Genomic DNA, 26068 nt, shown 5'->3' on the forward strand with positions numbered 1-26068 from the left:
ATACAGACTAACACGGCTGCTTCTCTGAAACCTGTCATTATGCAAGGCACTTAGTTTGCTGTATTTCTTTATTCGATGCTGTTTATATTATAAAAAATAAGTATCCTATACTTTCGATCTATAATAGTGACATTCAGTTAAATACATTTCTCCAAAATACATCTATATTAGGATGAACATAATGCTGGTGAACGGAGAGAGATTGAGGGTATTAGAGAATGAAGCATTATTCAACCCCACATGAGGCACAGGACTGACAATGGCAATGCATGCTTCCCTGAAGAACCATGTCCAAGAGTCCCAGCCCTGACCTAGAGGGATCACCAACTCAGGGTTGAGGCCCAGAATAGGTTTCTCCAGGATTGAGATGGTCATTCGTTCATTTTCCATACCCAGCCAGTCACTGGCCTCTCCGAGGTAGCCCGAACTGATCCCCTTAGGAAAAACGGGTGACTTTGGTGTGGTGGACACATCACCTAGACACGGGGCACATCTACATTAGGGATTTTTGCACTTGTGTAACCTACACTCATGAAGATACCAGGGTGCAAGCCCCCCGTGTGGGGGAATAAAAGTGGTATGGCTTGGTGCTATCTAAGCAGTTTTGGAACCTCCAAAGCACTCTACACACAATCAGTCCTCAGAACACACAAGTGTTGTTAGCCCCATGTGACAGACAAGGAAACAGCAGCTGAGAGGCTGGGTGACTTGCCCAAGGGCACAGACGTGTGGCATGTCAAAGTCCAGCTCAGAACTCAAGAATTTCATACTCAGAACAGGTTTCAGAGTAGCAGTCATGTTAGTCTGTATCTGCAAAAAGAAAAGGAGGACTAGTGGCACCTTAGAGACTAACCAATTTATTGGAGCATAAGCTTTCGTGAGCTACAGCTCACTTCATCGGATGCATTCAGTGGAAAATATAGTGGGGAGATTTATATACATAGAGAACATGAAACAATGGGTATTACCATACACACTGTAACAAAAGAGTGATCACTTAAGGTGAGCTAAAAGAAAAAAAGAAAAGGAGTACTTGTGGCACCTTAGAGACTAACCAGTTTATTTGAGCATGAGCTTTCGTGAGCTACAGCTCACTTCATCGGATGCATAGCATATCGTGGAAACTGCAGAAGACATTATATACACACAGAGACCATGAAACAAAACTTCCTCCCACCCCACTCTCCTGCTGGTAACAGCTTATCTAAAGTGATCATCAAGGAGGGCCATTTCCAGCACAAATCCAGGTTTTCTCACCCTTCCCCCCCCCCCCCCACAGACACACATACAAACTCACTCTCCTGCTGGTAATAGCCCATCCCTCTTTGAAACCTCTCTTTATAATGCGCATGATAATCAAGGTGGGTCATTTCCAGCACTAATCCAGGTTTTCTCACCCCCCCCCACACACACCCCCCTCCAAAAACCACACACACAAACTCACTCTCCTGCTGGCAATAGCTCATCTTACAATGTGCAGGGGGGGGGGTGAGAAAACCTGGATTAGTGCTGGAAATGACCCACCTTGATTATCATGCGCATTATAAAGAGAGGTTTCAAAGAGGGATGGGCTATTACCAGCAGGAGAGTGAGTTTGTATGTGTGTCTGTGGGGGGGGGGGGAAGGGTGAGAAAACCTGGATTTGTGCTGGAAATGGCCCTCCTTGATGATCACTTTAGATAAGCTGTTACCAGCAGGAGAGTGGGGTGGGAGGAAGTCTTGTTTCATGGTCTCTGTGTGTATATAATGTCTTCTGCAGTTTCCACGATATGCTATGCATCCGATGAAGTGAGCTGTAGCTCACGAAAGCTCATGCTCAAATAAACTGGTTAGTCTCTAAGGTGCCACAAGTACTCCTTTTCTTTTTACGAATACAGACTAACACGGCTGTTACTCTGAAACCTGTCATTAAGGTGAGCTATTACCAAGCAGGAAAAAGGGGCGGGGGGGGACCTTTTGTAGTGATAATCAAGATGGGTCATTTCCAGCAGTTGACAAGAATGTTTGAGGAACAGAGGGGGGTGGAGGGGGGGAATAAACATGGGGAAATAGTTTTACTCAGAACACACCTTTCAATGTTGAAATCTGACAGAGATAAACAGTGACCAAAAGTGGTCACTATTGGACGGCTGTACACTGGCCTATGAAATGAGATGCTGAGGTGCTCCCATCTTACGGCTTGTTTACACTGCCCCACATTTCGGACTTTGAGGGTGTGAATAACAATGCACAACAACTCCCCCGTGTGAATACTGCAGGTATGAACTAAAAGGTCCCTAAGTTCACATTTCTTCTTCAGACAAGACCACATTAATGTGAACTAGAAACCCTTTAGTTTGCGCCCACATGGGGGAGTTACAGGACAGCACATTGGTGCACACTGCTGTACATACCCCTGCAGCCTGAACTGTGGGGCACTGTAGACATGCCCTTAGTGAACAGATTATCTCAGGCAAAAGCTACCATCCCAGTTTACACTGTCTTGTTAGTAGAGAGGGCAGGGACTGGAGCATGGAGCATTGGTGAGCATAAGGATTATGCTGATCCTCCCACTGCAAGAGGTGACCCTTTCAAGCATAGGTTGAAACACCTTGATATGAGTATTGCACTGCCACTGTCTGCGCTTTAATTGTTCAGCAGAAAGAGAACTTCAGTTTCCCATGCTCTCGACCACAAAACAAGTTGAATCAGTAAAAGCCCAGAGATTCTAGGATTTTGATCCAGGCTGATCACTGAGTCACTCTGACCCGAGACAAATTATTCTATCTCCTTGTGCCTCACCAAACCCTGCTGGAAAACTGGATTTTTAACAAGCAGAAGTTCCCTAAAAAAGCCCAGGTGGCTGTCAAAGGGGTGCTTCCTTGTGTAAATAATTTCTTTTAAAAAGAACTTTGATCTGAGCATAACACTGCTGATACAACTCTGTCTAACAGATCTTTACGTAGGAATTGTGTAGTTATATTGTCGTCATCAGAAAGACATTCTTTCTGGAAGATTTTGTTCTGTGTACAGTCAATGAATCAATTTAAACCATTTCTTATTCAAAAACCACTGTTTTATTGTTTTGTGGATCCGGGAGTCTACCTACAGGCTGGGCAAACCTTAGTAGGGGTTAGCTGACAAGTGTCACTAGAGTCAATTTAGTATCGGCACAGTCCAAACCATTTCCTGTGCAGCACATGCACCAGCTTACAACATCCCTGAGCAGTTTTCTCTGTCTACTTGAGATGCCGGCACATGCTTGAGGGTTCACATCTGGATTCCCTCTGCTACAGCAACACTTGTGATGAATTACTCAAAACTGCATTCAAACCATTTACGTGGGAATTTACTATGGTGCTTAAATTTGGGTTTCAGTTCAGGCGAGGAGGGCCTTACCTTAGCAACCTCCGCAGCCTGCAGTGCACACCCCCTGCAAACATCCATACCCCACTTAAAGTGAAAGGAAAGCAACAGGTAGCCATTCGTGTTTCCCAGTACATCTCCCTTCATATAGCAGAGTGGTTGCTTTGAAATAATTTAAACAAAATGGAGAAGATGGAGAGTGTAAATCCCGCTCTATCAGGGATTCACCCATCTACACATTTTTCTTCATGGCACTCAACAGCGAGACTTTAAGGTCACCCACATATTTATGCACCAAGTAACATCTAAAACCCTTCATCCACGCACAGTACAGATAACTGCTTGAGTTAACACTTTTCAACATCAGCAGTTGAAAAGCAGCGCAATCACACTATGAACAAAAGCAACACATCCTGCAATCTGACAGCTGCACTCACCTGTGTTGTGGAAAGGGGAATAGGAGGCTGAAAAAGGTTCCTTACTGATCAGATCCATGTGACCTAGACAAGCTCTCAACTATTCCTTATCACAAGAAAGCATCACTTCTTTTAGGTCTTGAGTTTTACTCCTTTCTACAGAGATCTGCTATTTCACGTTGTATTACTGTAAATCGAGATCAGAAATGAAAAAATAAACTGATATTTAAAATATATGTTGAAGACATTACATCATGTGAAGAATCTTTAGGTTTTGCCTATTTTGGATCTTTGTCTCACAGTCAAACACTAAAAATCACACATTTGGGCCTTCAGAGCTCATTTGTAAATCTGTAGTTTTCTATTTCCCATGGAAATGTACAAACTCCAATAAATGTCATTATTTTCTATCTAGGTATTTATTATGCACCCATCACTCTGGCATATGAATGGTAATTTTCTTCCCACGGTTTCCCAGGGAGTTTTCTAGATAAAAGGCCCAAAGGCGAAAATTCCTTCCAAAAATTTTAGTTATGTGAAGGAGTAAATACAGATCATTTTACTTCTCTCCTTTGAAGTTTATACACAGAACAAGCTTTCAAAATGTACATGAAACAGCCTTTTAAACGGGATACGATTAATCTTGGAAAGCAAAAAAACCCCAACCCTACTTTGGACCTGGTCCCAAAAGAAAAACATAACTTTTAGTCAAGTTTATATGGTAAAATTGGTGCTCTCTTTGTAGTGCCCAGGCTTTTGCACATATACACTACTGCTTTTTAGAAGAAAGAATGTTAGATCTACTCAGATATCTAGTGGCACACCTCAACAAGAGACTATAACTATGGTGACCAGATAGCAAATGTGAAAAAACAGGACAGGGGGTGGTGGATAATAGGCGCTTATATAAGAAAAAGTCCCCAAAAAAACGGGACTGTCCCTATAAAAGTGTGACATCTGGTCACCCTAAATATAAAAAGCTCATTGCTGTTGACAGCTAAATAAGTTCTCCTTTAGCCCAACTGAATGAGACCCATGGTTATGGAACTAGGTTCATGAGTTCTGTTTTTCCATACTTCACATGCAGTTAAGATGTCCACAGATAGATCCTGTTTGGCTGTTAGATTGAACTCATGCAAATGATAGATATGCAAGGACAAGCTTGGCCTTTACATGGGGAATAGGGGGAAGAGCAAACATTCAGTGCTGTGGTTCTTAGGTATGTCAGACCTACTGAAGGAATATGTTTTGTCCTTGTCCTCCTTGTCAAATAAATTGCTCTTCCCTTTCTAGCCTTTTATATATCCTAAAATATTGTTTTGAAAGAAATTTTCCATGTCTATTATACACCACCTTATTTTGCTTCCTTATGCAGCATTTTGAAACAGAGTGAAATCCAGTCCAGAATCAGTGGAAGAATGCACATCATTAGCACTGACTCTGTCAGTTCTTTCTTGGGTCATTTTATTGTTATTTTTCAATCAGTTATTTTAGTCTGGCTTTATATTTTCCCTCTTTAGGATTACTTTAGATTGCATCATGGACCACATTTTGGCACATGAAATCTGCCAGATTAAAATGAAACATGGTAATCTTCTGCAGCAATAATCTTCAATGATTACATATGCCACCTAGACCTGTTACAAAGACAATGTCCTCCAGTTAGGCCCTCATTCACCAAAGCACTTAAGCATGTGCTCAAATCTCATTGACTTCAATGGGACTTAAGCACATGTTTAAAAGTAAGCGTGTACTTATGTAGTTTGCTGAACTATGGATTGATATGCCAACACTACTAGTAGAATACATTTATTTTATTTATTCCAGATTCTAATTTCTGAGAGAATGGCTATTTGTATAGGCAACTTTCCAGGTACCACAATGTTTTATACCCATTTCATTTCTGTTAATTTTCAAATGTCTGGTTTTATATTTCCCTGATCAGCCAGTTTTGACCATTTGCAGTGATGACATTACAAGAGAAAAGTGGGACAGAAGTATGAGTCATTTTTGCACAGCACAGATGACTGTTGCTGTTGGATCATATTAAAGAAGTTCTGTATTAAAATCACAAATGAGTTTGATTCCCCATAGTTTAAATTCCAGGGTATTACTAATTAAGAGGTCTCTTGGTTTTTGGTATTGTTTCTCTCCCTCTATGTGTGAAACTTGCAAGCTGCTAATTGCGTTAGTACATTCTAAGACAGAGTCTGTTCTCAAAGCAATTCTTTGTAATAACAACTACTCACACAGAGAAAGACTCAAAGTAATACTCTGTAACAACAGAAACAACACCCAGAGACTCCCTGCCTTTTTGTTGTATTCATCTCGCTTTGTTAACAATTGTGATTAAAATAGAGATAGAGGACGTATGTGGATGGATGCTTGGTGTGGATAATAACTGAATGATCAGGGAGGTGCCAGCCTAAGAATCCAGTGTCCATCGGCTGAAGAAGGCGTCAAGTGGAAATAACCAGAGGACCCCCAGAGGGCAGACTGGAATCCACCCAACAGCTTCAAGAATGGGAGAACCAAAGAACAAGATAACATCTAGCAGCACGGAGCCGTCAGGAATGTGCTATCTGCTGATTGATTCAGCAACAGCATGATGAAGCAATTCCCATAGACTGGCATAGGAAGAAATTCCTATAAAAATGGACTCTAGAAAGTGAGAATTTTGGGGTCTGATTCTGCAAACCAACTTCCAGGAGCATCAGATGAGCATCTGACAAGGCCCTGCTCCCTCCTCATGTCCAGGCCACCTGGCCAGTGCTTGACATGAGCAACTCTAAGGCTGGTAACTGTGATAACAACCTTGCAGAACGTGTGTGTGTGTGTGTGTGTGTGTGTGTGTGTGTGTGAATGAATGTGTGAATAAATATGAGATTGAATGGAATGTTATAGCTATAACTAACTGCTTACTATGATTCTTTCTGTATTCACAATAAATGTGGTATTTTGCCTTTTCCCCTTTAATAAGATCCTGCTGGTTTTTATTTTATTGGTATAACATTGCTATCTAGAAGATATATACACATAAATTAAACCCTAGAGGATGCTAACAGGTTGGTATCTGCAAACAATAGAAGGATCCTGTGACAAACTGTATTATTCAATATAGACATGGTTTTGGCTTGTTGTGGCAAAAGGTGACAAAGAAATCAAGTCCTTGAAGATTTAGAAATTAATCCATGTTCCTCTCCATCAGTTGACATTGCCAAAAGGAGGGGGATGAGGAGAAAGAGTCACTGTTAGTCTTAGACATCCTAAAGAAACCAATTATATTCTAAATGTGTCTACTAAATGCATGGCAAAGAGATATCTTCTGAAAGATCAAATTACAATATCGACAGGCAAATATTCCAGATAAGAATCTTATTAACATAATGGAGCATTATAATGTAACACTACTTCTCTCATTAAAAATCCTCACACAATATATACACAACAGCAACTCTTAAGAAGGAACTAAAAATACTGAGATGTGCAGTGGAGTTTCGGGGCATTGGAGGGTGAGGTGGGGGGGGATTGAGCTCAGCTAATGAAAGATGAGCAAGAGATTCACTGTAGACCTCAAACGCTGATTTCACTTGCATTTGTATTGTTTACTTCATTAGTGAATCTATCACTCTTTTCCTCTGAGCTCTATGCTTTGCTTCTTTCCAAATGATATGTTCAGTGGTCACAAGAGAGCCTGCAGCACTGATTTGTTTGAACATAAATGCTAGTTCTTCTTCCTCAGAATTATATTATGGATCAACTCATAATGCTTGTATATCAGCATACAAACCTTGCCATTTTTTTGCTCGTGAAATGTGGTTGTAAATTGCGTAATAACTAGAGACTGTACAAGATTGCTTAACACGTGTTGTGCCGTAAATTGGCCCATAAATCAGCTACTAATAAAGAGTAATATTCTGTCTAATCCCAGCAGAGCCTCACCTTACCTCAGTCAGTTTTTCGTTAATTTCCTTTTGAGTGAGTAATTATCTATCAATAACATTCATGCTACTGCATATAACTGTATCAGAAAACAGTATCATTCCTTCTCATCAAGAAACAAAGCTGGCCACCAATTAATATTCATGGCATTTCACCACAGAAAAAAGGAAGAACGGTAGAAAAATTGTTAACAAATGCAAGACATACTTAAAGTTTAGGTTTAAAGCAAAAACAAAGGTGTAAAAAATCCATGATTTCAAGTATAACATGCAAATGAGTTTAGTCCCCTATCAATATATGAGGGAATGACACATACGGCTTCCTCTGTAGCCTCAATGCAAGTTATTCCTTTAACTTCTCTACGTATAGTAGGAGCTGTTGAAGAGAGTGTATTGCACTATGCTATTTCCCTTTACCCCATATTTCCTATATTTGGAACATGAAATACCATGACAAGCATAACGAACACAAGCAGGGGTGGTAATTATTTTTTTTAAGGCACTCAACATACTGATGTGAGAATACAGTGGACCCCACAGGGCAGGAGTCCATATACTTCTTTTTAATACTTCTTCTACTTCATCACAATTCTATTCCTGTTAACTCCCATCTGGATTTTAATTTGAGACTGGATTGGGGGACACACTGATTCAGCAGCCCATTTTACCACCCCCATTCAATGCATTATTCACTGGCCCCCTAAAAGAATCGAATTTTAAGTAGTGTAAGTCTTTCATTTACATATAGATGCATATATTGTACACAGAGTCAGGCAACCAAATGGCCATCTACCTTGAACTGAACATGAAATCTAAATGAGGAGATACCCATTAGGCTACAACTGGTGTCTGTGCCATTAGGAGTTGCCCCATATTTCAGGCAACATAACTGTATAATACGTAAGGACTGGAAACATTTTCTATTAATGCCTTTTCAGTTTCTGATTGAACTGTTATTTCAAACTACATTCATCATTAACTGGTCACAGAACAGCAGGTAGTGCTTGCATAAAGGACTTTCCAAAAAACTCATTCATAGCTCAGTATTCTTTAGAAGAGCACTCAACTATGAACTAACTGGTTAGATAGTGAAGATCAGAAGCAGGCTGCAGTATTGCCTAATATCACCTCAAGAACCCAGCTCTCAGAGCCTCTGACTCACAAAGATAACTTAATCACCTCATTGAGCTAACATTGTTTTTCTACTCAGTATCTTTGGAGCTCGTTTCATGGCTTATTTTTGAGGACTAGATACGAACCCTCCCAGATTACATACTCTGAGGAGAAAACATCATTTCTTCCATTACAAGAAAATGAATCAGCAAGTTCAACAAATATTAAATATTACTCCCATCTAACTCCTTCCTGTTTATAGCATGGTAAATTTAGCTTTCCAAATATTCATGCATGTTTATGGTAACTGTGTATATTTCATTTAGAGAATGGGCTTGAGAGTCCTGCAGGCAAAGTGCCTCATTTTCTGTGAATTACCTCTTACCCTGACAGATGTGCTTAACAATCCTCATCCACATCTGCAGTTCATCCAGAATTGGGCTCATAAGGCCTAAAGGACAGATTCTCCTCTCCTACCAGTTTTGCATGGACTCTGCTGCATGTAACTCTGCTGAAGTCAAAGGTTTACACTGATGTACATGATGAAAATCAGATCCATAGTTTTATGCTCTAAATACTAGACACCAGCCTGCTTAGCATCTTTGTTTAACATGGCCACTTCACCTATATATCCACTGCCTTTCTCCTCCTTTCCGCCACTCCTCTCCCCATTGCAAACACACAAAACACTGATATATTTTAGAAAGCCTGATTGTGAATTGGAGATGTTGACTCTCACTACGGTATTGGGGAAAAAAATCTGGGGATAAGAAAATGGAGAGGAAGACTGTAAAGTGTAAAGAAACCCACTCGAAGCATAGACAAAAAGGGATTTCTTATTCATGGGCAAACAGTGCACCCGATTTAACAGCCATATCATTTTCTGTTCAGATTTACGTGTAAGATATCAAAGGAGACATCTGAAGGCATGCAATGCATAAATAGTACTTTATTAAAGCAAGTATACTTCTGTTTTATCCATAAATATAAATTATGTGCTAATCACCAGAAAAATCTTGTGGTTGAGAAAAATATGTATTTTTTTTACCTGTACACATCTGCAAAAATAAAACATTTGCATAGATTTCACAGGGCTGCCCTTCTATCTGTCTGGAAGAGCCCTACAACACACAACTCTTGAATATTATTACGAATGCTTTGGTGGTCATACTAACTGTAGTAAACAAGACAACACGAATAAAATGATAAGTGCATTTATTCTGAACTATGTTAGCCTATTGGCATATTGCTTTCTATAGTTTGGAATAAAATTAAATGGCTCCTAATCAATAACGCCCTTTGTTCTAACCAAAAAAGTTATAGTTTGGGAACTCTGCAAGTTCCCCCACAAGCTTTGTCTAGCTGTCTTGCTTGTATCTCCCAATTTTTGTTCAGTTAGAAAAATTCTGAAAGACATCTGCCCCCTCGAGCCAGTTTCGGAAGCAGCTTAGCCCTCTTTCTTTGATCTGTTTCCTTCCCTTGTCAGTAATGACTTCTCCAGTTTGTTTCACAATCACCAGTTTGGGAATGGCCGTTATATTGTATTTCTTCTTCAAATCACTGGAAACAAAACACAAAGTTAAACACGCTGTTAGAAACATTTCAGGAAGCCGTCAAGTATTTTTAAAGGAGTAGTCTACGTAATACAAACTGAAAACACACACACAAGGGGTGAGATTCTGTGCTGCATCTCTTAGAGGTGCAAATACAGAACTTGCAACATAGGGAAAGCTTTAGCCCTCTTTGCACCCTCAAGATTCTGGGCTGCTCTGCAGCCCTGGAGGACCTAATCTAAGTTACAGCAGTTTCCCTTGGGCTTATATTTGGGCTGCAGTACTGCTTGGAGCTTCCATAAGCACGGCTTGCTCCAGTCTCACCCCAGCATGCCGTTGACTTACAAGAGGATCCTCAGAAGGCAGCCCTCTTCCACAGCATACAGGCAAGAGGGGAATTCTCTCTTAGCCAGAACAGTAATTCTTAGGACCTGTTATACTGCCCTGGCCCTTTTACTATTTTTGAAGCGGTTGGAACACTCAGGAGTTTTCATTCTCCAAGGTATAGTATAAATTAGCATTATACAATGATGGCTACTCCATTTCTCCTCACGAAGGGATATTAAACTGTGCCAATTTGTATTAATGAGACTTTAAATTCCTCATTGAAACAAATTTCATAATCCTTCATCATAAGGAAAGACTGTACTCTAAAAAGTACCTAAAATTAACCCAAAGTGACAGAATCTTTCAGTTTACACAGGAATTTAAGTGATACAACGATACAGACTGATGGCCAGCTGACCAAATCTGAGGAAATTGAAATCTAGTTACTACAATGTCCTTTTAACAAAAGGACAGAAAACCTACATTTCTAATATTCAGAGACACGGCAGATGTAGGGGTCCCTATAAATATATGCATTTTCACACAGGTGTCATCAAATTCCAGGAATAAAACTAGATTTGTGTGTGGATATTTTCTGACGTGAAGGATTAACAGCCACAGTGATTAAGGCTGCCTCCCAATCCAGTTGAGGCTGGACATCCCTACCCCCTGATAAAAATCAATGCTAGTTCCTTCCCCAGTGCAATGAATGTTGGTCCTCTCTTTCCCTCAATACAATCAGTGCTGGCTTGGCTCTTTGCTGCTACTGGCACCTGAAGGCTCTTTGCTTTGTTTTCTTTAAAGGAGTAGCAAGGCGCCTATGAGGGAGGGAGCTGAGTTACCCAGGAGCCAATGGTTGTTTGTGGGTAGGGGAGAGCCAAGCCAGCATCAAGTCAAGGAGAGGTGGAAAAGAGACAAACTGCAGAGCAGTGCAGGAAGCCACTTACTCTGTGGAACCCGAAGCTCTGCAGAGCAGCGAGAGCAAGGGATGGTTCCACTTTGTAGAAAGAGACAAGGACGGAAGAGGGGAGCCTGCAGAGATCCTAAGCTCCACTGAGCAAAGACAGGAGATGGCAGAGACACTGTGGCACTCCACAGCTCCTCAACAGCCCCATAATTTTAAATCACAAAAACGAAGACAAAAGACTGCATTACTTTGATTTAAGGTTGCTAGTTAACGGTAAAGTTGGAACCTATGTGTAACCATGGAACATCACAGTTAAAAACACATCTAAGCATTTAATGTAATGGCAAAGAACAGTTAAGTGAATGGAAAGAAATACTCAAGATATCCTCATGGAGGGTACCATCACTTAAGACAACTATATGCCTGTAAAATGCCATTTTATACACTCCAGGAACAAACATTTCTGCCAGCCATCTGCCCACCTTTTGTCTGCTGGACAGGCTTATTTATCATAACCTCAAATTTCTAATCTCTGGCACGAAATGAAAATGCAACACATACCACACATGTCAACTCTCTTCTCTCCTGGATAAAATAAATAAAATTAAAAACAAAGTAATATGCTGGCATGATCTGATGACAGGGTACTTTAAAGTCTGTGACCTAGATATTTACAGTGTATTGCGTAGAGGTATAGATGTGATCTCTTTCTAGATCAGGAGTGGGCAAACATTTTGGCCTGAGGGCCACATCTGGGTACGGAAATTGTATGGCGGGCCATGAATGCTCATGAAATTGGGGGTTGGGGTGCGGGGGGGGGGAGGGCTCTGGGGTGGGGCCAGAAATGAGGAGTTGAGAGTGTGGGAGGGGGCTCCAGGCTGGAGCAAGGGGATGGGATGCGGGAGGGGGTGAGAGCTCTGGCGTGGGGCCAAGGAGCTCGGGGCTGGGGCTGAAGGGTTTGGAGTGCGGGAGGGGGCTCCAGGAGGGGCCAGAGGTTGGGCGGCAGGGGGGTGAGGGTTCCGGCTAGGGATGTTGGTTCTGGGATGAGGCTGGGGGATTTGGGGTGCAGGAGGGTGCTCTGGGCTGGGACCGAGGAGTTCGGAGAGCAGGAGGTGGATCAGGGCTAGGGCTGGGGCAGGGGCATGGGAAGAAGTCAGGGGTGCAGGCTCGAGGCTGCCTTTACCTCAAGCAGCTCCTGGAAACAGCGGCATGTCCCTCCACCGGCTCCTATGCAGAGGCGTGGCCAGGTGGCTCTACGCGCTGCCCCGTCTGCAGGCACCGCCCCTGCAGTTCCAGGAAGCAGCAGTATGTTCCCCCTCCAGCTCCTATGCAGAGGCACATGGGCAGCCAGGGAGGCTGTGCATGCTGCCCCATCTGCAGGCGCCGCCCCTGCAGCTCCCATTGGCCGCAGTTGCCGGCCAATGGGAGCTGCAGAGCCGGTGCTTGGGGGGGGCGGGGGGCAGCATGCAGAGCCCCCTGGCTGCTCCTACACCTAGGAGCTGGAGCGGGGACATGGCGCTGCTTCTGGGAGCCATGTGGAGTGGGGCAAGCCCCCAACCCTGCTCCCTGGCAGGAGCTCAAGGACCAGATTAAAAGGTCTGATGGGCCAGACACGGCCTGTGGGCTGTAGTTTGCCCACCTGGTGTTCTAGACGGTGGGGTCTTCAATCCAAGTTGGGGAGGTGAATAAGGAAGATACAGTGAGATTTTCAACCTTCATAGAAAGGATGGTTGGGGCAGATTGGGATGTCTACCCCAAACTGGAATATCAGTGTGAGATCAGAGGTAACACAACCAATCACAAACCTGATTCTACAACTAATCTTCATTCAAAACAATGTCATTGGTCGTATGAGGGATACTGCACAGATGGTGGATTACTTGGCCCAACTGCCTCACCCCCTGCGACAAACATGGGCATTCAGCTGCTAATAAGATATAATGCTCTCTTTGTTCAGTGTTTCCAAGCACTACAACATCTGTACAAACTTATGGCACCTACACTTGACCAGACTGTAGGCTGCCACACATTTTACTAAATTGGCTGTAGCTATTTCTGACAATGATGCTTCATTACAAAAAATGCTTTTACTGCATAAGGTGTTTTACTCAACTACCTGTCTTTGTGTTTCCTAATTTTTCATCCATTATACCAAAGACTTCAGCAGATACCTCTGATTAAAGTGAACAATAATGAAAAATGAACTCAGTTTAATTCACCTAAGAGCAGAAAAGACTTCACAGACATTAATTATTTTTCAGTTTTTCTAAAATATAAAGCTAGTGCATTCACAGGGAGCACAAAGTTAATGGAAACAATAGCATGTATATACTATAATTCATAACAGGGAATTATAGGATATATTTCTCTCCATCTGGGAGGGTAGGACTTGTTACTCAAAAGACAGCTATCCTTGTAAATGATGGCAGTCTCACTAACCTTTATTAGCAGTGGTAAATAGAATAATGCACAGCTCCTGTTTATTCATACTATTTATTGTGTATTTCTAACAAATTTAAGAACTGTCTACATTATTAAATGTTACAGACATATCCTCAAGAGTATCACAAGTTAGGAGTCTAATTTCGACTGTAGGGGGCTGGACTCTAAAATTCCAAGGAAGGAATGGACAAGTTTTATTTCTGAGTTTTCTTCAGCTATCAACTCAATCACTTGCTTAAAAGTAAGTAAAGCCCCTCTTCCCCTTTCCCATGCATTCCCCCTTCTTCCCTCTCATGTGCATTTATTGCCTCATTCATACGTACTTATATCTGTCATTCTCTCTTCCCAGACCCATACACCTCATACCACAGTGAGGAGCTTAGTATAAATACATAGCTAGTTTTACCCCCTCCACCATTCTCTGTGTCTTCGGACCTTCCACCTTCCTTTTTTCAGGGACTTTTTGGGATCCTACTCTCCCCACTCCAAAGGCCTCAACTCTCAAAGGCCTCACACCAATTAAGGTGGACTGAATATGGAGTCAGTCAAAGCTGGCCTGCCATTTAGCTAGAGGGAATTGCCAGAAAGCAATGCAAACTGCTCCATCTCTCCAGGGGCAGAATAAGCTTTTCTACAGGTGTTTCAGGCCTGCTGACAAGTGGAACAAGAAACTTAACTACTGCATATTAAGACCGCAATCCTGCACTGTGATCCAGATGGGTACACTGCTGCACCCCCATGAAGTTTGCAGGGACACAGCACAGGCATAACAGTCTGCCCGTATGGATCACAATGCAAAAACAGGGCCTAATTTGTTGCTCCTACGTTCATAGAATCATAGACTATTAGGGATGGAAGAGACCTCAGGAGGCCATCTAGTCCAATCCCCCGCTCAAAGCAGGACCAACACCAACTAAATCATCCCAGCCAAGGCTTTGTCAAGCTAGGCCTAAGGATGGAGATTCTACCACCTCCCTAGTAACCCATTCCAGTGCTTCACCACCCTCCTACTGAAATAGTGTTTCCTAATATCCAACCTAGACCTCCCGCACTGCAACTTGAGACCATTGCTTCTTGTTCTGTCATCTGCCACCACTGAGAACAGTCGAGTTCCCTCCTCTTTGGGAACCCCCTTCAGGTAATTGAAGGCTGCTATCAAATCCCCCCTCACTCTTCTCTTCTGCAGACTAAATAACCGCAGTTCCCTCAGCCTCTCCTCATAAGCCATATGTCCCAGCCCCCTAATCATTTTCTGCATGCACAACATTCAATTCTGAAAAATTCTGCATTGCACAGTGGTGCAGAATTCCTCCAGGAGTAAAACACATAATCAGGAGTTATACTTTGTTGTTGCATACACCCCTACTTATGTCCTAATTCAGAGACATGTTTAAGATGCATAGTCCTGGGGGACGCTTGTGATCCTGCTTTGATTTTAAATTCTTGCACCTAAGAGACTACAGTAAGTAATGAGCTCACCAGATAAAATACTGTAATAATAAAGATATTATAGCACCTTGTTGCATGCTCCAAAAATGAGCAATTAAATTATTTATCTATAATTTCTAAACACCTAAAATAAGACACATTATGATTAAATATTCATACATGATTTATTAACACTTAACAATACTTCTTTGCTGTTTTTATATTAGCCACTTAAGACTCTTAATATGCACTAAGAGGATTTCAGAAAATATGACAAAACATCAGCCTTCCCAGTGCTCCCATGAGGAAGACGTAAACGTAATTCACTACCTCAATTTCCTCATCTGGAAGATGGACACAGATAAAGTGACTTGCTCATATCACAGAGCAAGACACGGAGTCAGGAAAAGAACCCAGATCTCATGATTGAGATGGGAGCTTTAATCACTAGACTTTCACCTTCCCATGGCACATGCTGAATGGCTTGTGGAATACAGAACCTTTCTCCTTTAGGTCACTGGTCTGAATCCAGCCAATGTTGGTAGCAACCAGATATTGTTACTACCTAGGGACTGTTCAGTAAAATTATATAAAATGACTTTGAGACCTCGATCTAGTTCTAAGTAGAAAGAAACCAGTATTACAAAACCACCACCAAAATTAGCATTACTTGGCAGTGGTCTCAACAGGCAGATCAAGGACTGAACAGGCAAAAATCAAACTACTCTCACCGCTAGAGAATGTTTCCCTCCAGGTCAACATCAACGCACACTGGCGAGGCAGTATGGGGAAACATACTATATGGGCTGTATTAGTGTATCGTTCTGTGGTTAGAGGAGTTCATTTCTTAGTGTCATGAATCACATGTAAACCATTCACTTTTTAAAACAACCTAGTCCTGGTTATATTATAATATAGCATCTAGGGGCCCCAATCAGAATTGGGATTGCATTGTGCTCATAGGTGCCGACTATGGGAAAAAAAATGGTGGGTGCTGAGCACTCACTGGCAGCCCCCCTACCAGAACATCCCCCTCCCCACAGCGCCTCCCTCTCCCTCCCAGCACCTACCGCCTGCTGTGGATCAGCTGTTTCGTGGCGTCAGGAGGGGCTGGGGGGGAGGGGGGAAGGAGCGAGGGAGCAGCGCACTTGGGGGCAGGAGCAGAACTGGGCGGGGACAGGGGGGGAGAGGCGGGAAGAAGCAGGGTGGAGGTGGGGCCTTGGGGAAAGGGGTGGAGTGGGGGCGGGGCCTCAGCAGAGCCAGGGGGAAGCACCCCCCAGCAGATTAGAAACTCGGCACCTATGATTGCGCTGGACACTGTATTAACATAGAGAAAGATAGTCCCTGACTCAAAGAGTTTACAGTCTAATTTAGGACAAGAGCCTACACGTGGCTGTAACAAAACAAACAAACAAAGGAGGGGAGAGTGAAAAGGATACTGTCCACTCTAAATATAGCCTAGCTATGCAAATGAGATCATCCGTTTGTGCACACAGAGTAGACCATCAAATTACTATTCACCAACAATGCAGGTATTCTATGTTTAATAAACAGAGTGGAACTTTCTTTATATGAATTCTATTCTAGCAAATTTCTACCTATAGTTCAAGTCCCAAATCATTCAATTAATTTCAATAGACTTTTGCTTCACTCTGCTTACAGTGACCCTTGGCTTCTCTATAAGCAGGTTCTACCGTGCTAGTGCTATTGGAATGCCACAAACCATCTACCAGATCAGTTTTGGTGTTGCATTCATAAAATAGTAACACAGCTCCATCCCCTTCTGCTCCGAGAGAGTATATGAGGAAAAGGAGACAAGAAGCCACCACTATCCCATGGAGATAGGGGTGAAGAGGAAATCCTGTTTCAGGGTCTTACTGCAGCTACTGCACAACAACTGTTTTCTCTATGATGTAGGCCTTGCATGAACATTGCATGAACAATGAAAGAAAATAGATGTAAGGAAACAGGGTTAACAATGGATAAAGCATGAATTCACAAATGGCTTCATAAATAATATGTAGCTAGTACATAAAGAAATATTAAGAAGAGGAGTACTGTGTGATAAGCTTGCAGCTTTGCTTTGCTTACTATCACACTTTGTAGTGCATGGATAGCTCATGATCTATATGGGGACTGGTTCACAAAATTAGTAAGCCAATCATAAAGCATGTAACGTGTGTGTTAAGTCTGTTTCAGAATCTGTGTATATTCTGATTTATAATTATGTACTCTGGAGTTGTGGTGCACCCTAACCCACACCCCTACACCTGAGCCTGATCACCTCAGGTGTAGCTTTATGAAATGCCAAATAAAAAGCCTCAGAGACAAGGCCAGATTCAAACCTAGTTTTTGGATTCCAGAGAACTGGATCAAGTGTTCTCCCAGAACTGGACGAGATGTTTCAGATAAGCCAAGTGGAAAAGGTCTTGGAGGGAATCCCAACATATAGAAGGGACGTTTTCTTTTATATACCCATCCCATTATTGCTACTCATTGTTCATAATATTGGGAGCCTTTATAGACACAACCCACCAGCTGTCCACATAGTTTTAGGCACTATGTCAATTAGACCTGCTCAAAGCAAAACCCACCAAGAGTTTTGCCATTGACTGTGCCTTGCCCTCCTGCAGGTTCACCATCCAACCTGCCTGTCTATTCAACATGTGAGAGTCAGGACTAGACAGAGTATTAAAATTTAGATAAATCTTTCTATCAGAAGTCCTAACAGAGCTCAGTCATTTTTGTTTTTAAAAACTGTGTTAACAGTTAAAATATATCATTGGTGTAATACTCTACATGATTTCAGCTCTCAGAATTCACCCCAATTTAAATTTCAATTACTTGTTATGCTTAAACCCTTCTAAATGTGGTGTCTTGTGGTATTGCTAGTTTAATACAGAAACATTAAAGCTCTCTGGAACTTTTAAAGAGAAAGACCTTAATTAGCCATGTTAGAGGCAAGAACTACTTTAGTTGTAGAATCTTGATGGAAACGGTGACTTGAAACAATCAGGTCAATTAATTAACTGCAGATAATATTTCCTTTGTTTAATAAATCAGCTACTTTTAAATGCAAAGCATGTTTTGATAAACTTTTAAAAATGTATCCAGCACTTTTAAAGTAGTTTTATTTAATCAAAAATTTAAATGCTGGTTTTCTGCATTAATTGAATTTGAATTTCTATTCAAATAGATCTTGACACAAATCACAAGTAAAAAATTAATCTAATACATAAGAAATGCATCATTCACCATTTTCTGGCATAATAAAAATATAAAAATAAATAACCTGAATAAAAATAAATTAAGCTATACAATTGCTTAAACAAATATATACAGATGTAGTGTATCCTCTGGGCTAGCAAAAAGGAGGACCAAATTTAGCGTAAATGCTATATTCAGTTTAAATTATATGTTTTAATAGTTACCAATTAATGAGAATAAGCATTTCTTTAGGAAAATAACTACAAAAGTACAAATGCAAAACACAATTAAAATTGACTATTTAAAACAAGTTTTCCGGCTTTCTGATTTAAATCATGATTAAAATTGATTATTTAAATTGCTTTATTTAAATCAATGCACCCTGTCATGATAGGAATAAGCCAATTAATCAAAGTAACATCAATCATCAGACTTGCAAGCTAACTTTAAAAGATCACTGCCACACTCCAGCAAACTTTACAAAATGTTACCAAAGACTTCTTTAAAAACAACACTGATATTTTTCTGAATTTCCTTTTTCTGGCCCCGTGTAACTAAACAGGTTAGTGCAGTCACAGTTCCACTGGGTGGAAAATTGCTACAACATGGAGCAGCAAAGACAGATACATTTCCAATGGATTATTTTTCATGGGAAATTTTTTTGTTTTGTTTTTTTGTTTAAATTGACCTGGCTACTGTGATACCTATGTCACTTTCCTCAGCTGATATAATTAGTTTAGAACCCTGTAAAGCACACCAGTTAAAATTTTTTTTTACCAAAATGCATTACCTTACATTTGTCTGTATTGAACTTCATCATGCTGTCCAGTCACCTAGCTTGTTTATGTCTCTCTTCCATTCCTCTCACTGTTCTCTGGACTGGAATAATCTAAATAACTTTGTGTCACCTTCAAAGTTGGCTATCTCACTACTCACTCCCCTTTCCAGGCAGTTAATAAATATATAAAACAATACAGGACCCGCAGGGAAGCCTTGAGGCACCTTGCTGTTAACCTTTTGCCATGATGAAAACTGATATTTTTTTCCCTAGAAACAAGGTGGGCGACCTTCTATTGCACCAACTTCGGTAGATGAGCGAGACAAGCTCTCTAACTACACAGAGCTCTTCTTCAGGGGTCCTGGTACAACTGGAGTGCTGGAGCATCTACTCTTGTTCTCTATTTATGTGGAAGAATTGGGGGACAAAAGCAAACACTGGCCTGATCCAGCAGGATCCAGGTTTTGGATCTGGTGCTGGGGTGCCAGAGTGTAGTATGGTCTGGGTTTCATCGGTGCAAGTCAGAACAGGGACAGTTCTTCTAGAGTTCCACCTTAGAATTTGGGGAATTGGGGCCCAAGATTGGCTGGGATCCAGCAGGACCCAGGTGCCCGCTCTGGGGGTTTGCAGCAGGGGCGCCACCAGACTGTGCCGGGGTCTAGGTGCTTTGGGCGCTAGAGGCACTTACACGTTCAGCCAGCGGAACTCGGGTGCAAACTTGGCACGTTCTAGCTTGGATTTAAACCCAGCCCGAAGCACCTGCTAGGGAATAGCAACAGCTCTGGTCCTGGCCATCCCACCCCCGGATCGCGTAGCTCCCCCAGGGCAGGGGGCTCCCAGCTGGCGGGTACCAGGCTGCTGCTGCTGCTAACCCCCTCGCGGCCTCTCGCCCCCTCCCCCAGCACTCACTGCTTGTAGGGGTCGTGGAAGGGCAGCGCCAGCCAGTCCCCGTGCATGTCGCGCATGTACTCGGCCATCTCCTCGGGGCTGCGGTCGGACGAGACGAAGACGATCTCGAACGGGGCCGGCGGGCGGGCGCCCTCCAGCAGCTCGCTGTAGAAGTCGCACAGGACGGGGGTGAAGTCCCGGCACGGGGAGCACCAGCCGGCCGAGAAGTACAAGCCCACGATCTTGTTCTGCAAAACCTCCTCGGGATCCACGGCGTGCCCGTCCCGGGTGAGCAGGGGCCGCCCGCTGAACACGTCCACCATCCTGCCCCCGGAGCGCGGCGCCGGCCGGGGCGGGGCGGGGCAGTCCTGCCCCTGAGCTAGGGGCAGGGCGCACGGCTAGGGCGGGCAACACTCTGCTCGGAGGGGCGAGGGCTTGGCTACGGCACGCGGGGGGCAGATTCCTTCCCGAGTGCCCGCGCCCGCATCTCCCCGCCCAGGCACCGGCGGGGGGACTCAGCTCTGCACGGAAGGCGCCGGCCCGGTCCCTGTCCGCTCGCTTCTTCCCTGCTGCCGCCGGCCGGCCGGCCCCCTCCGAGCGCCTCAGGGCTACTAAGGGAGAGAGAAGAGAGAGCGCGCGTTGTTATCCGGCACCGCCGCGGGCACAGGCACCCGAGCGCGGGCGGGCGGGACCCAGCCCTTCCCCCGGGGCGCAGGGAAGCGGGCCCAGAATGGTGTCCTCAGGAACCTGCCCCGCTCGGAAGCGCGCGCACAGCCCCGGGGCCGGGCAGAAGCGGTCACGGTCCCCGCGCAGCTCAGGCACAGAGCGAGAGCGGGAAGCACCAGACCCTGCCAGCCGCTGGCGGGACTCACGCTCCAGGCTCCGCCCTGGCTCAGCCTTTGGGGTCGAACAGGATTAAAAGCTGAACCGGCATCTTAGTGAGAGAAAAAAAAAAAACTCACCCTCGTGCAAAATCTCATTTCTTCTCCGCGCTCAGCACGGGACGGGGTGGCTGCACCCCTGCGCTGGCGGCCCCGGAGTCACAGCTACAGCGCCCGCAGCTCCCCTCCTTCCCCCTCTTCCCTGGAGCTCCCCCCGCCCCGCAACTGCCCTTAGAAACACTCGGCTCCTGCCCCTGACTGACAGCAACATTTGCCAACCGCTGCTGCTGACCGACACCCAGCGCTCACACACAAGCTGCTCTGGGCTCCGTTTCCCGTGTAGGGAAGACGCTACTTACAAATCCGAGGTTTCAGAGTAGCAGCCGTGTTAGTCTGTATTCGCAAAAAGAAAAGGAGTACTTGGGGCACATTAGAGACTAACAAATTTATTTGAGCATAAGCTTTTGTGAGCTACAGCCCTCTTCATCGGATGCATGCAGTGGAAAACGTCAGATGAAGAGGGCTGTAGCTCACAAAAGCTTACGCTCAAATAAATTTGGTAGTCTCTAAGGTGCCACAAGTCCTCCTGGTCTTTTTACAAACCCAACTCACTCTGGAAACAGAAAAGGCCCCCTTTTAAAGCACAGCCCTCTTCAAGTTCCATTGTAATGCCCCAATATTTCTTATTCACTCACCTGATAAACCAAAACCCCTAGACAAAACTTTGTCAGAAGAGGAACGAGCAATTTCTGGATGCCCTTTGGTGCTAGAATAACTTTCAAACAGTGTAGGGCTTGTGTTTCCTTAGAACTTCAAACTTTTCCCAGATCCACCCCCTCATTCTGTACTAAGGAACGGATGGTCTATGCGAGAGCCATGGAGAAGTTTGTGCATGCCAATTCTAGATGTGTGCATGCAAATCAGGTACTTACACATGGCCAGTCAGCTGACCATACACGTGCAAATACCTGATTTTGCAACACACACCTCTAGTGCTTGTGTGCATACACCTACATTTGAGCATCTGTCCCTAAACACCTTAACATTTGAGAACACTTTGGAAACATGTTCAATGTCTGAAAATTGTGCATCATGCTATTTTCTTCTAGTTTTATTATTATTATTAATGAGAGAGGGGGCCCAGGATCACATGTGCACACCTGGATCATCTCACATTTAAACAACATTTCCTTGTCTCCAGTTCAATTAGGACATATCCCAGTTTTGAATCCCACATCAGACAGTCAAACACAAACTAGAGAAGAGGTGCCTATACTGAGAGGAGTAACTTTGCATCCCATCCAGGGTGCCTGTTCAAGCTGCACCTTTCAAATACCCATTCTTTTATTAGACTTTTACATCAATGTCCAGTCAATCACTCTCTTTTCTTTCCCCCAACCAAAGACAAAATGGAAGTTATGCCCCAAAGTTTCAATACTGAATGGGTGCCTAAAGTTAGGTGGCTAATTCTGGATTTGGGCACCTAAGCAAAAATGGCCTGATTTTCGCAAAAAGCAACCTGGTAAAACAAACACTTTAACAGGAACTGGAGGTGCTCAGTACCTTTGAAAAGCAGGCCACTTTTGTTTAGATGCCCAAATCTGGAGGTGGGAGGCTAACTTTAGATCTCCAACACCTGACAATTTAGGCTCTAATTCCTAAAATTATATTAACAGTACACCATATTAAGTGTGAGATTTAATACACACAAAATTTAGTTTGGGGATTGGTCCTGCTTTGAGCAGGGGGTTGGACTAGATGACCTCCTGAGGTCCCTTCCAACCCAGATAGTCTAGGATTCTATGAAAAGGAAATCAAAAGTTCTGGCTCTCACAGGAAAGGTAATGCATAAAAATAAACACCATAAGCAGGAATACAACATATCAAAGTGGCCACCACTGCAGTCTTACCTTTTCAAACAGATAACATTCTCACAACACTCCGTATGTTGGAAATGCTGTGGGGATGTCTTTGCACATCTGTGCATATCAGATTTAGATTAAATCTCAGGAAAAACTTCCAAACTATAAGAACAGTAGGACAATAGAACAGACTGCCTAGGTAGGTTGTGGAAGCTCCTTCACTGGAAGTTCTAGGGTGACCAGACAGCAAGCGTGAAAAATCTGGACGGGGGGTTGGGGGGTAACAGGCACCTATATAAGACAAAGCCCCAAATATCAGGACTGTCCCTATAAAATCAGGACATCTGGTCACCCTAGGAGGTCCTCAAAAGGAGGCTGGATGATAGCCATCTGTCTTGGCTGGTTTAGACACAACAGATCCTGCATCTTGGCAGGGGGTTAGACTAGATGACTCCTGTGGTCTCTTCTAAGCCTTTGAATCTATAAGGGGGCTGAGCTGCAACTGCTGAATTTCTGCCATTTTCACATCCAAAATCTCAGCTGTTTTTCATTGAGTGTTTTTGCATTTTGCATATATAAATTTACAACAATAGCTTTACTGATATGAGTTCTCCTCCCTAGCACAACAGGGTGTATCAAGGAAGTAGTTAGAAATGATTGTCTAGTGTTATCGCCATTGCATCACTTCCTACCCTAGGGAGCACAGATGGATTTATTCAGTATTCTTTTGGTTTGACTGTAATAGCTGTTTTGTTATTATTGTTAAATTTTCAGACGCAGGATGAATCTGTTTTCCAAAATAAAAAAAAAATCTTTTTGGATTCTAGGAGGTAATATTTTCTAAGAAGGACCTTGGCCAAGTTAAATAATTTTAAAACAAAGATTCTTTAGAGGCCCAATCATGCAGGAGAAAACCTGATAGATAATTTCTGTTTACTCTAAAGTGAAGAGATGGGTTTGCAGGGTATTCTTTTAACACAGGTTTTTAAAGTGAATTTATTGGGAAGAGGTGAGATGTATGTTTTTGTTTTTATCCTGCTAAAACAGACAAATAAGATTAATAGATAAGCAACAATGAAATCAGGATGGCCATACCATACATACAAAATCAGGAGGTTACCTCAAGGACAGCCAAATATTGGGGTCACTGTGAAGGTTATACATTTTCTTGTTTGTATAGGACACCAAAAACTCTCAAGCCAGTACTGAATACTTAGATAAATAATTGAGTTTGTGTGTGTTTATGGAAGGTTTATGCTAAACAATACAAACCACACACTGAAGTGCAAGCTGTTTTGTTTCCCCTCTTGTAAAATATACAGAAAGCCTTTATACAGTGAATGTTTTGATTATACTATTTGGATATCATCCAACAAATTAATGCCTGATGTAAACTGTAGAATTATTCCACAGCTTGCACCTCTCAATCTTTTTCTCAGTCTCTTTGTTTGATCGTTCTGTAAATGGACATCATACTCTTTCAGATGCTTGATTTACCAATTATTTTTTAAAAAGAGTTAGGACTTAGTCCTGACCTGGCTGCTCAGCCACTCTCCCTAACACCCGCTATGGCTGTAGCAAGTGCTCTCTCTCTCTCTTTTTCTCATTCAGTTGACCCTAACCCTAACCCAGCCCAAGACTCAGCTATTACTAAACTGAAGTCTCTCCGAATGTGGGGTAGAAATGTTTTCAGGCTCAGTATAATACCGTTGCTTTAAAGTATATCCTGACTACATAAATTGTAAGCTCCTTGGGGCAGGGGCTTTCTTTTTGTTCTGTGTTTGTACAGCGCCTAGCACAATGGGGTTCTATTAAACAACAGATTCTATATATGCAGAAAATGGATCACTCTTTACACAGTTTGCATGTGGAAAAATAGTTATTCTTGGAACAAAAATGAGACTATTATATGCTTGGGCTGAATAATGGGTCAGTTGTTCCTGCTGATCCTAACATATGAATCAAAAGATCATCAATATACATTTCCAGCACCACATTTTGAGAACTAAGCAATTATATCTTGACTGTGGACACTTCTAATTTGTTCTGCTCAATGTAGTGCAACCTACATATGAGACATCAAAGTAAAAATCTGCTACAGCATGATCCTGACTTCTAAAATTTAATGAAATATGATAATTTAATTATTCTGATTGCCTCATAAAATACATCATCTCAATTCTGTGAACATTTCAGAGGCTCTCACACAAATGAACCTGATCACAAGTTAGATTAAAATAAAGATAATTGACCTAAGCGTACCTCATTCCACAAAAAGCAGGTACGATCATATTGTGTATAATGGATATCATAACTATTACAGAAACTTTACACATGGAAAAGACAACTTCATTTCAAGTTTTCCCCTCTATTGTTTGTTCTTTCCCTTTTTGGGGGTCTGTGTCCGACATGTTATAAGGTTTAGGTCACATTTGATTTATTGGAAGATTGAGAGCTATGCCCAATGAATATCAGATAGAGATTTAAACATTCGAAAACATAGCGTCACCTATAATAAGATGGAACACAGTCCGTAGTAATAGAACATGCATTTTCTAGAGATTTTTAGACATCTAGAGCCAATTTCTGGGTACCAACTATACAGTTTGAGCTATATAAACCACAAAGCTAGATATCTATTGAAGAGCAAATATAATTTATAGTACAGTAGAACCTCAGAGTTACAAACTGATCTGTCAACCACACACTCATTTGGAATTGGAAGTACACAATCAGGCAGCAGAGACCAAAAAAAAGAAAAGAAAAGAAAAGAAAGCAGCAAATACCATACACAACAGTACTGTGTTAAATGTAAACTACTGAAAAAAGGGAAAGTTTAAAAAGATTTGACAACGTAAGGAAACTGTTTCTGTGCTTGTTTCATTTAAATTAGGATGGTTAAAAGCAGCATTTTCCTACTGCATAGTAAAGTTTCAAAGCTATATTAAGTCAATGCTCAGTTGTAAACTTTTGAAAGAAC

General features: G+C 42.6%; 1 protein-coding gene across 1 annotated transcript; it reads right to left on the bottom strand.

The window, feature by feature from the left end:
• Positions 1-9838: 9838 nt before the first annotated feature.
• NXNL2 (nucleoredoxin like 2) lies at positions 9839-20899 on the bottom strand. The gene is made up of 2 exons (XM_074954054.1): positions 20367-20899; positions 9839-10375 (listed from the first exon to the last, which is right to left on the bottom strand). Exons 1-2 carry the CDS (start codon positions 20666-20668, stop codon positions 10207-10209), a joined length of 471 nt encoding a protein of 156 aa, XP_074810155.1. The 5' UTR covers positions 20669-20899; the 3' UTR covers positions 9839-10206.
• Positions 20900-26068: the final 5169 nt, after the last annotated feature.

Source organism: Natator depressus, chromosome 5, assembly GCF_965152275.1.
Source record: "Natator depressus isolate rNatDep1 chromosome 5, rNatDep2.hap1, whole genome shotgun sequence".
Taxonomy (NCBI): Eukaryota; Metazoa; Chordata; order Testudines; family Cheloniidae; genus Natator; species Natator depressus.

What these genes read in the sequence shown, in the direction of transcription:
- NXNL2 (XM_074954054.1), bottom strand. Translation starts at nt 20,668, where the DNA reads ATGGTGGACGTGTTCAGCGGGCGGCCCCTGCTCACCCGGGACGGGCAC. An exon ending in TTCCACGACCCCTACAAGCA is followed by an intron (nt 10,376 to 20,366) that starts GTGAGTGCTGGG and finishes TTTTGTTTCCAG; the next exon opens with TGATTTGAAGAAGAAATACA.